The sequence below is a fragment of the Musca autumnalis genome, unplaced genomic scaffold (assembly GCF_047663935.1).
Source record: "Musca autumnalis isolate F117 unplaced genomic scaffold, ASM4766393v1 scaffold_1, whole genome shotgun sequence".
Lineage (NCBI taxonomy): Eukaryota > Metazoa > Arthropoda > Insecta > Diptera > Muscidae > Musca > Musca autumnalis.
In genome coordinates, this window is record NW_027411644.1 from 54560511 (window position 1) to 54572710 (window position 12200).

The 12200-nt window shown below is 35.7% G+C and overlaps 1 protein-coding gene across 1 annotated transcript; it reads right to left on the bottom strand.

Annotated features, from left to right (window-relative positions):
- Window positions 1–6836: 6836 nt before the first annotated feature.
- Window positions 6837–8546, bottom strand: LOC141390540 (mitotic checkpoint serine/threonine-protein kinase BUB1 beta-like). The gene is made up of 4 exons (XM_073963485.1): window positions 8140–8546; window positions 7707–8036; window positions 7242–7628; window positions 6837–7181 (listed from the first exon to the last, which is right to left on the bottom strand). The coding sequence occupies exons 2-4, from the start codon at window positions 7728–7730 to the stop codon at window positions 7056–7058; spliced, it is 537 nt and encodes a 178-aa protein (XP_073819586.1). The 5' UTR covers window positions 7731–8036; window positions 8140–8546; the 3' UTR covers window positions 6837–7055.
- Between the last annotated feature and the right edge of the window lie 3654 nt (window positions 8547–12200).

Sequence of the window (12200 nt, forward strand, 5' to 3'; positions counted from 1 at the left end):
TTTCATTTGACGTTTAACCTATGGATTTGACAGTTGAAATCGAGTGGATTTCGTAAATGTAAACCAAGCATAAGAACGCCTAATTTCATGAAATTTTTTGATGAAATTCACGCTAGTGTGCACCGGGACTTACAGAACCTTGTGTACAGAGTTTCACCCCCTTCACACCTCTTGCCTATAAACCATGGTACAATTACAAAGGTAGATGCCTCAGCCCAGCTGATCGAATCTAAAACGTCAAAAAACTAGGAATTCGCCATGAAAAATCAAAACAAAAAACCATATGATTCGGTAAAGGCCGCGGCACATACGGCGCGTTGAGCGTTGCGCTACAACAACCACATGAAAACTTCAAGAACAAACTTGGCATCACTCACACATTTTTCATGTGGTTGTTGTTTTCAACGCACAACGCGTCACACAACGGACCGTATGTGCCGAGGCCATAAGAAAGAGATAGCATGTCTACACTTTATAGACAAACACAAGCGATAAAAAGAGACAACAAGAGACCATTTGGCGAAAATTTTGACAGTTTACATTACAAAAAAAGTTGCTTTGTTGTAGCAATTCGCCGATGCATCTACCTTTCTTATTGTACCATGCTATAAACTCATTTTCACGTACATGAAAATTTGCATAGTCTGGCATAAGACATTAATAGTTAAATTTTCACTATTTCATTAAATAAATTTTTTTATTAAATCTTTTTATGCATGTTTTGTTGTTAACGTTTGCTTGAGCCAATAAAAATGAAAGAAAAAAACTTGCAACGAATAACAAGAAGAGGCAACACGACAAACACAGAAAACCATGTACATGGGTTTCACTACTTCGTACCCCTCGCCTATAAACTTGACGTCGCCATGTTGAAATCGTGCTAGTTTGATCATCGACTAAGGAATATCAGAGGGCAAACGTAAGAAGCGAGAAAATACCGAAGTCATACATAAAGGGGAGTACACACTATCATTCAAAACTGACAGTCAACGTACTTTTAGGACAATTTTCCGGCAAATAACAACTTGTATTTAGCTAAAAACGTTTGAAATACAATATATACGGTATTATTTAGAGATTACCAAAGAAAATTTTCAGTTAGGCTTTGATATTCACGAAATAGACCTCGATGACTGTCAGTTTTGCTTGTCAATGTGTACTATACTTAAAGAGCAGTACACATTGTCAGTTTTGAATGTCGATATTTCGCAGTTATCGATAACTGTCCAACCGTCCAGCAACCACAAAACATTTGGTGGTTGCATGATGAATGACAAAAATGAACGGCCACACTAGCAAGCACCAACAAAGCTGTCATTCAAAACTGGCAATGTGTACTCAGCTTAAAGGAAAAAATGTTATCGTAGTAAAAAATAGTAGCTTCTTGCAGGTTCTGGAACAGAGCAAATATTTTACTACCACAATTACATTTTCTCTGTTCCAGAACCTGCCAGACGCTTCTATCACAGTTTATACAGTTGGCCATTCAGCCCAAACTAGTTAGCCCTGACTATTTAGTTTGCTGTCAAATACATAAAATACAAAGGAAATCAAATCACAATAATGAACAATCTATTATGTTTGTTGTCAAATGTTGTTAACAGAACTCTGAATGGCCAACTGTATAAACTGTGGCTTCTATTTTTTACTACGATATCATTTTTATACCCTACACCACTATGTGGGGAGGATATTATAAGTTGGTTTTGGCCAAAAAGTTTGTAACGCATCGAAATAATGGTCGTAGACCCATACTTATATGTACCAAAATGAATATCTCGACGAGCTGAGTCGATCTGGCTATGTGTGTCCGTCCGTCCGTCTGTCCATCTAAACCTTGTAATCACGCTACAGGTCGCAATTTTGATCGGATCGTCACGAAATGTTGGATGTTGATGGGGGTCCCGGAGGGGAAGAAGCCTATTGATTTTGGTGATGGTCGGATAATATTTAGGGATCGGAAAGGGCAAAAAACTTAGGTGGATAAAAAGACAACGTTTTTTCCAAAGCGATTATCTCAGCTTCTACATGGGGTATACCAAAAGCAAAACCTGACAATGAAAGTAGAAAATATCACCTTTCTACTGATGTAAAGTAGGTGCTCGTAGGTGATCAAACAACGAAGATATCACAATAGTAGCAAATAAAACCCCAATTTTCATTTTTGCGGTTTTAATTATATTGACGAATATCACAGCTTTGGTTGGAAACTTTCCAAAAGCAAAGCCTGACTATGAAAGTAGAAGATCCCGTCTTTACAATGACGTAAACTAGGTCGGCGTAGGTAACCAAATAACGGAGATATCGCAATAGTCGGTAATACATCCCATTTATCCATTTTTTGGAAATCACGCTACAGGTCCCAATTTTGATCGAATCGTCACGAAATTTTGAGGGTTAATGGGGGTCTCACAGAGGAAGAAGCCTGATTTTGGCGATGGTCGGATAATATTTAGGGGTCGGAATGGGCAAAAAACTTATTTGGAGAAAAGTCAACATTTTATTTCAAAGCCAATATCTCTGTTTCTTTAAGAGGTATATCAAAAGCAAAACCTGGCAAGGAAAGTATAAAATATCACCTTTACAACGATGTAAGTAAGTAGGTTGTCGTAGGTGGTCAAATGGCAGAAATGTGGTAATAGCCGATAATGCATCCCATTTTCCGATTTTTTTGTAATCACGCCACATGTCGCAATTTTGATCGGATCGTCACGAAGTTTTGGGGGTTAATGGGGGTCCCACAGAGGAAGAAGCCTACTGATTTTAATGATGGTCGGATAATATTAAGGGGTCGGAATGGGCAAAAACTATTTGGAGAATGGTCAACGTTTTATTTCAAAGCCAATATCTCTGTTTATTTAAAAGCAAAACCTGGCAAGGAAAGTAGAAAATATCACCTTTACAACGATGTAAAGTAGGTTGTCGTAGCTGCTCAAACAACAGAGATATCGCAATAGTCGTTAATGCATCCCATTTTCCGATTTTTTGTAACCACGCTACAGGTCGCAATTTTGATCGGATCGTCACGAAGTTTTTGGAATTTTATGCGGGTCCCACAGAGGAAGAAGCCTATTTATTTTGGTGGTGGTCGGATAATAGTCAGGAGTCGGAATAAGCGAAAAGCTTATGTGGAGAAAAGTCAACGTTTTTTTTCTTATGAGAATATTTCCGCTTCTAGTAGGAGTATTCCAAAAGGAAAGCCCGCCAATAGAGGAAGAAGATATTATGTCCTTTACATTGACGCAAAGTATGTTGGAGTAAGTGGGCAAACAACCGAGATATCGCAAAATATATTATAAAATATAATATATCCAATTTTTCCATTTTTTGTAATCACGCTACAATTTGGAATTTTGATTGGAGAGTTACGAATTTTTGGGGATTGATGGGGGCCCCACAGAGGAAGATGCCTATTGATTTTGGTGATAGTCGGATAATATTTTAGGATCGAAATGGGGAAAAACTCATGTGGAGACAAATTCAAAATTGTATTCTTTGTGAATATATCGATTTCTAGTAGGGTTATTTCAACGGCAAGCCTGTGAATGGAAGAAGAAAATATTACCTGTAGATTGGTGTAAAGTAGGTTGGCGAAGGCGGTCAAACAAGGGATATACCACAATAGTCGGTAATGCATCCAATTCTTCCATTCTACAGTTCGAAATTTTAATCGGATGGTCACAAAATTTTGGTTGCTTATGTGGGTCCCAGAGAGAAAGAGGCATATTTTTTTGATTAAAAACCAAAATATGTTTGGTGGTAGTCGGATTATGTTCCCTAAAATAAATGTTTACCAGTGAAAAGCTTATGCACAGGGGTAGTGGTGTAGGGTATCACATGGTCGGCCCCGTCCCGACTATAGCCTTTGCTCACTTGTTTTTCTTTATGTTATCGGAAAAAATAGCAAAAATTAGTAGATTCTTGCAGTTCTGGAACAGACCGAATATTTGACAGTTTGTCTTCAAATACAACTCTGATTTACTAACACATACATACATTTGTCGGCTGTCTTCCAGCTGTCCATCGTTTTTCACAGACAGCAGGGTTAACAAATTTTTGACGTTTTTGTAAAAAAGAAGTGAGCTTTTCATTCATAATTCTACAACTGTTTTTGCAATTGTCTGGACGCCTACGTCACACAGGCAAGTTTAGGGGTTTTGACAATCAATACATGTACTCAATACATGTACTCCTGTCATGTGTAAACGCAGGGTTACCCAGCGTTTACACATGTCAGTGACAGTTCAATACATACCATGGCTAGGGATAGGTAAGTCGACTTTCGGTTAATCGATTAATCGACTTTTTGCAGTCAAAAATCTAAAAATCGTAGTCGACTTTTGTCTGGAGGGAAAATCGCATAATCGATTATCTTGTGATCGATTTTCGAGTTTGCCCATTGTCCGTGTTTAGACACACGGGAAAGTAAATTCAGTTTTTAGGCAATAGGGGTAGGAAAGAGTATTGAGGAGCTCTTTCCTCTCCGCTCTCTCCCAAAAACTCAATTTACTTTTCCAAGAAATTTGTGTGTCTAAACACAGACATAGATTGTGGACTTGGCGGTTTTACACTTTTGGCGGTTTTACAGTTTCAAAAGAAAACTCGAAAATCGACGAATAGTCGATAATAATCGATTTTCTGCGGTTATGAAAAAGTCGAAAGTCGAGTTTTAAAACAACTGAAATAATCGCAAGACCGAAAAATCGCATTTTTAGTTTTAGACCAAAATCGAAAAGTCGAAAAATCGATTATTGCTTTCCATTACCTATCCCTAACCATGGCCCAATTATAGGTCCTCCACCAAGCGAATTCGAAGAAAAACAAAGATTTGAAATGTCAAAATTCATAAACAGAGGGAAAAATATCGTTTTCACCGTGCCAGAATGTTTTTGAAGCGAATTTCCTTACTGTCAATTTAGGTAGATAAATACAAAACTTTTTCTGAGAAAAAGTTGTTAACGTAGTTATTTTTGTTTTACATAACAGAAAATGCCAGCTGATCGAACTTTAACTGCCAAAATAAGTTATTGTAAATTAAACACAACAAATATTGAAATTTTAGGTGTACAACATGAAGTTTTTTTATTTTTGTTTTCGGCCCACACTAGATTGATTTCATTGAAAAAATTGCATGAAATGATGCGTCTCTAGATCGTCTTCTATAGTAGAGTAAACTCATAAAATTGCTGTAGTGGGGAATTCGATTTAAGAACGCCTAATTTCATGAAATTTTTTAATGAAATTCACGCTAGTGTGGACCGGGACTTATTAACGTTTCGCTATCTCTTCTCCACCTTTTTATAGTTCACAAAACAGACTGCCTGAAGAAATCATAAATTTGTTCCAGAACTAAAAAGTTTTAACAATTTTTACGACATATATGGCCCCGGCACATACGGTCCGCTGTACCTCGCGTCAAGCGTTGATAACAACAACCATACGAAAAAAGTGTAAGTGATGCCAAGTTTGTTCTTGAAGTTTTCATGTGGTTGTTGTAACCCAACGTCAACGGACCGTATGTGCCGAGCCCTTTACACATTTTACCCGAAAACCAGTTCCCGTACACAAAAAAGTTGTAAAATGTTCACTCCTCTTTAAACAAAAATGGCGCTGAATGACGCTCTCTTTAAAAACTTTTTACTCGACAAATTTGAGCGTGTAAATAATAGCTTTGTTCCAGAACTAAAAAGTTTTTACATATTTGACACATTTTAAACATTTTTCCCCGAAATGCGTTCCCGTACACCAAAAAAGTTGCAAAATGTTCACTTCTCTTTGTCCTGGTCCACACTAGAGTGATTTCATTGAAAAAATTGCATGAAATTATGTGTCTCTACATCGACTTCCATAGTAGAGTAAAATTATAAAATTGCTGTAGTAGGGAATTCGATTTAAGAACACCTAATTTCATGAAACTTTTTAATGAAATTCACGTTAGTGTGGACCGGGACTTTGAACAAAAATGGCGCTGAATGGCTTTCTCTTTAGAAACTTTTTATACCCCGGTTACACTATTGCATGATACAATGATACAAGGTAATCTCATTTGAAAAAACCGTCCTTGAGCTGCCAAATACAACCATGTATTCGAAACAATATGAAAGTTGTTGTTATTGTATGTCAATGACAACAATAACAAAATATTGTTTGTTTACATTATATTGAAATTTTGAGCATATTAAAGATTTTCTTAATTTTGGGAAAAATTCTAGTCAAAAGCGTAAGCAATGTGAAAAAATAAGAAATGGACATCGGGGTCCATTTGGGTATGTTGAAATTCTGTGGAAATACGCTGAAATAACTACAAAAGTAATGAATAACCTGATAAGAAAAATAACATTTTATTGCCAGCAGTGTGCACCATCCTGAAGTCGTTATCAATATCTGCCAATTAATGCTCTGTAACAATCATGGTGTCAGCGAGCAAGCCTGTAAGTTTTTTTGTTGGAACGAAGATAAATTGGTATATAATTATGTATTGAATGTGTCTGATTATTATAGATAACTAAACCTCTGCTGAATATTGGTCGTGCTGTTGTTTGTATTCCCCATGGATGCAGGTTTGTGTCTTGCTTTCCGTAACATCCCCGGCATTCAAATCATGAATGTTGACGGGTGAACTTGTTGGTTGGATTTTGAACAGCAGAAAGATGCCAGCTGACAATGCAAATACAAAAAGTAGTTTTAGACAGGAGGAATCAGAACCTGATAACTGGATAGTTGGAAACCTGTTTCTACCCTGAAGAAGTATACTGAAGAAGTGGAAAAATATTAAAAAGATGACATTACTGATTTTATTCTTGTAGAATGCTATTATTAAAAAGTAACAAAGAATGTAGTCTTTTATTTTTTATTAGAAGCTTTTCTGGAACTATAAAAAACAATAAAAGGTGCAGTAAAGATAAATGTCATAAGAGCGGATCCCTTAGTTTAAATAAATAACATTTTATACGTTTGTGGGGTAGGTATCATGTGGGCCTAGTGTTTGCCCTTCACATGTGGTTTATTCCAGGGTCCAGGTTCTTTGAGATTTTCTTGTTCACGTTTGGCGTCTATTATTGATTGCACAACAGATTTCCCATCATCTTTAGCTGTATTTGCGGCCGCTTCGGTTGCTGGTTTTCATCCTTGAAAACTTGTACACGTACATTACTGCGATCATGGGATTTTGTGGTCTCGGTCTACAAATGTAGAAATGTTATAAATAATCCATAGCATGACCTTTATAAAAAAATACTTACTCTAATAGTTCCTGGTGCATGACTCTTAACAGCCGCTCCAGTGCGTATACTACCAACTATTTGCCTACGACGATGACCTCTCAGGGATGACAGCGCCTGACGACGTTTCTGTATTTGACGATTTGTCTCCTCTTGAACATTATCGTAATCCTTGTACATTAAACGTTGGGCGACATTAAAATCAAAATGTTGGTGAGCCTCCTGAAGTTCCTCCAGTGGCTGAGCACGACAAGCAACACCACGACGAAATATTTCATCCGCCTTACGGGTATTATTAACCAAATCATAACAATATGCCCATGCGATATAAAAGTCCGATACCATTGTACCAATACCAGCATTAAATAATTGTTGATAACATTCAGCTGGATCTTTGTGATTATCAATCTGAAAATGTTTTACAAAAACATTATTACACACACATATATGTATATTAAGTCTTGCTCAATGTTAAAATTTACTTACATATTTAATGCACAGTTTTATCATACGACGATCTTGATAGTTTTTTCATCACTTTCAAAACGAGACATATAATCCATTCAATATAATTGTACCATGCACTAAGCGGATCATCACCTTCGTAATTGTGTATCTCCCTTTCTAGTTCTTTTCTTTGGGCCATCAGTTCTTGGACTGATTCCACTTTAAGGGAAGCCTGAAAATCTTTTTCCTCATCGAAGTCCATTTTAATTGCTATTCACAAAGTCTGGGAATGAGTTTAACACCTTAGTGCTTCAATATGGGCTATGTGAAATTTGCAGTTTGAGCTTGGAATATTGGATAGTTGTTTCACTGAAAGGAGTAACAAGTTAAAAATAGTTAAGTCATGGAAAGTAAATCAGGTTCCTTCTACAGTGACAATATATGAAAAGAACAAGGAATTTCTTTCCATTACCTACGACACTCCCCGGCCTTCGGTCGGAGTTTTAAGACTTTCCCCTACGGAAAGCGCCTCCTCTTCGCTTCTTCATTTTGAACTGGTTTTATTTTGGATTTTTGAACGTTTGTGTGGAACAGGTCTCACCAGCATCAAAGAAACAAGAAACACGCAAATCTCCGAATATGGGCTGTGGAAATGACATGTCTTCGAAAATTTAAAATATCAATTTGTATGAAAATTTAAAAAGTTTTAAATTAAATTTAGTTTTGAATTTGAGATGTGAATAAAACTGACATAGGTATGTATGTTTTAACATATACATACAAAGTTTGTCAAAATCGTTTTGACTATGAAGGGACGTCAAAGCTAATACAACCCTGTGAGCAGTGAGCGTAAGACTACCTTGTATCATTGTATCATGCACTATTGAAGGTTAACCCACTGGGGCTAATAGATATAGTGGGTTAATCTTTGCTGGTTACACTTAGCTTTTCGAGGATATTAACTGTCAGCTGATGTTTGTTTACGTATACATACAAAATAACTAATAAAGTCGTGTAAAACACTTTTACAATTTCAATTTGCTCATATTGGTATATTTTTCACACAGGGATACATTTTTGTATCATGGTATCAAGCGTACTTTTTGTTAAAAAAGTGTCTAATGTAAAAAAATAAATAATTTTATGATTTTCAAATAACTTTAGATTTATTAACTCCATAAAATCTCATGCGACCAATCGTAAACGTGTAAAACACGACAAACTCTGTTGCAAAAACAGTTGCAACTTTTGGTACTTTTTGAGTAGAGTTGCATTTTTTTGCACAAATACCGAATACAACACTGTATTTTTGGTGGATTTGTGCCGGATTTAAAATAAACCCTGTCGTGAGAGGATTTAATTTTTGTATGGCAAATCTGGTCAGATTTGACCAGATTAAGCAATAAATCTTCATAAAGTGGGTTAACCCGGCAAAAAACTGTAGTGTAACCGCACTATTACACGACAAATTTGAGCGAGCAAAAATGTGCAACATATTTGCCGGCTTCCGATTCGCTGACACGCCGACTTTGACATTTGTTCCAGATTTTTTGACGTTTCTGCCATTTTTCCGTTCCCGTACATTTTGGAAAAATGTGTGCGTTGAACTCATTTTTGACAGTTTTCTCTTTTGAACATTTTATCATTAAAAAAGTACTGGAACGAAGCTAATAGTAACATGGATGCCGGCGTCTGATTGGCTGGTACGCCGACTTTGACATTTGTTCCAGCTTTTTTGACGTTTTTCCATTTTTGCGTTCCCGAACTTTTTGAAAAAACTCTTGTGTGACAAAAATTTTTTTCTCTTTCTCTCTTTTACGAGTTTTGCTATTAAAATGTACTTGAACAAAGCTCATATGACTTCGGTTCATCATCAGTTGCCGATGTCTCTCTTTATAACTGTCGTTGTTGTCTGTGCAACATAAATTATTACTTGGATATGTCTTCTTTGGTGCTAATGCCTGATTTAGACTATGCTGGTTTTAGCAAATCCAGTGGATTTAAATTGTCATTTTCATACAACATATGTCAAATAAAACCAGATAATTGCTAAATCCAGCGTAGTCTAAATGGACTTTAATTTGTTATTTAGAGAGATTTTTGTTGTTATATATAAGTTTATTGTAAATTCCAAGCTATGCAGTGAAATATTTATGAGTTTATGAAAGAAAGCAGACATGAACAATCAGATTCCTTTCCCGTACTCATAAACTTTCCGAGTCTGACATTTATTGACGTTACAATACGCTACGTGAGTACTAATTAGGCATTCATTGTTATTAAGTCTTATGCCACACGGTGAAACTTGCCTAAACACTTTCCCATTTTATTGGGGTTCTTAAATCGAGTTACCCACTACAGCAAATTAATAAAATTACACTAGAGCTGTGTTCCTTTACTTACCTGAGGTTACCATTTCTTACCATTTTTAACCTGCAAAGTGTTCCCTTACTTTTAATAGCATACAATTTATATGATAGCAGTTTACCACTTTTACCATTTTCTGCCCCTGTTACCATTTTTAAAAGTAAAGGAACAGACCATAGTATGGAACTCGACCTAATGGGTACTTTACACGATATGTTTTTTACATATGAGTTGTCACTTCTCCCATACAAAATGTATATGCAAAGTGACAACTCATATGTAAAAAACATATCGTGTAAAGTACCCATAAGTGCGCATAATTTCATGGAATTTATTTCGCCGTGTGGCAGGGGGCTATACGACTGAAATTGCGGGGAATTCTTTGTCAGTCATTGCAAAAATTTAGCGAAAATTAAAAAAACAGTATATTAAAAAAATAAACATGTTAAATTTGTTTCATATCCACGAAGGAGATTTCCTTCGGAGTAATATAACATAAATGCGATTTGGTCCATACTTTGCACATCGTGAAATTTCTACCAGATGTGGTTCCTATATGGACTATATCGGTCCACTCCTTCGGTTACTTCCCACACAAAATGTCGAAAAAGTTCAGTTTAGGACCTGCACCGTAATATTTCTACCAGACAGATCAAGTTTGAATATGGATTACACTGTACAACAAAATCGAACTTTTTTTTAAAATTACAAGAAACCCCGCACAGATTATGGAAGGGGACCGAAAACAAGAAGACCCGTGTATCGGCGTTTTGAAAGTTTACGTCGGGAAGTAACCTAAAGAGGCGTGGCAAGTTCCGCTCATTTCTACAGGTTTTGAAATATTCACATCAGATTCGTTGGAATCCATGCATTTAATGCCTTGTTCAGACTGACGGTGTTTCGCTCTCTATTCGTTGTTCGACCCCAAATTACGATGTCATTACTTCATTTTCCATACAAAATATTGAGAACGAACAACGATTTGTGTACATTGTTCAAATTAAATTACTCTTAGAACGACGATAAAATATGTCCCATCTCTAACAAATGAGAGAATTTATCGAAATAAATTAATTATGACATGAAAAATACAAAATTTAAAAATTTATTAAAAACCCAAACATTTTTAGAAAAACTGTAAAATATGAATGAAAAGTAAACGGTTTAACGACTAGTATACATTCAAATCATAGCAAATTTTGTCTTCTCTTTCATTGCATTTACATTTCTTGTCCACCGTTTCAAACTCGCGTACAAATTTAGAAACAAAAATCAAATGCCTGCCGGAAAGTCTGTATACCAAAAAGTTATTTTGGCAGGTCTCTCTCGTTAATTTTTAAAATAGAAAAATTTGAAAATATACTGAAAACACCAAAATTGTGAGAAAAAATAGAAAACATGAATGAAACTAAAATAAATTAATATTAAATAGATATCTGAAAGAAGGACAAATATTCTTTCAGTTCATATCAATTAACTTTACTTGTCTTTTGGCTGAAACTTTCTTTAAAATCAGTAAACAAAAACTATGAAAATATGAATCATGTTGCTGTGAATGATGTACCATGTCGTATGAACGGGTTAATTCGTGTACGTAATTATGAGAACGAACGACGTTATTCAAATGCTGGTATGAACATGGCATAAGATTACTGTTGGGGTTTACGATTGAGGAAGTTTTGGAAATTCGTACTTATATGTACGAAAAGTACTAAACGGTACTAAATTTGGTACAACTTGGATTTGAGCGAACGGTTAGAGCTGGAATCTTGAATTTTGGAGTTAATATTACTGTTGGGGTTAGTTTTAGAAATGCGTACTTATGCTTACAAAAAGTACTACATTTTGTACAATTAGGATTTGAGTGAAATTATAGCGCTCGAATCCTAAAATGTGGAATTAGGTACACTTAGGGGTACGAAATGGTTCCATGTATGGTACAATATTGTATTGGATGAACGGATAGACCTGGATTCTTGAGATATGAAATTAAGATTACTGTTATCATTTGCTTATAACGTCCGATTTAAGAAATATGTGCCATAAATATACGAAAAGTTGTAAATGGCACAGGATTTGGTACAATTTCTTATTGTGTAAAGGGAATTTTGAAATAATAGGAGGAGGTTCGTATTTATGTATTTTTGATTGATTTTGGGGGAACAG

Bases quoted from the DNA above. Each gene is read 5' to 3' on its own strand.
- LOC141390540 (XM_073963485.1), bottom strand. From the start codon at position 7,730: ATGATAAAACTGTGCATTAAATAT. The intron at 7,629-7,706 runs GTAAGTAAATTT...AAACATTTTCAG, and splicing joins TAAAACTGTGCATTAAATAT to ATTGATAATCACAAAGATCC. The intron at 7,182-7,241 runs GTAAGTATTTTT...CTACATTTGTAG, and splicing joins ATGCACCAGGAACTATTAGA to ACCGAGACCACAAAATCCCA.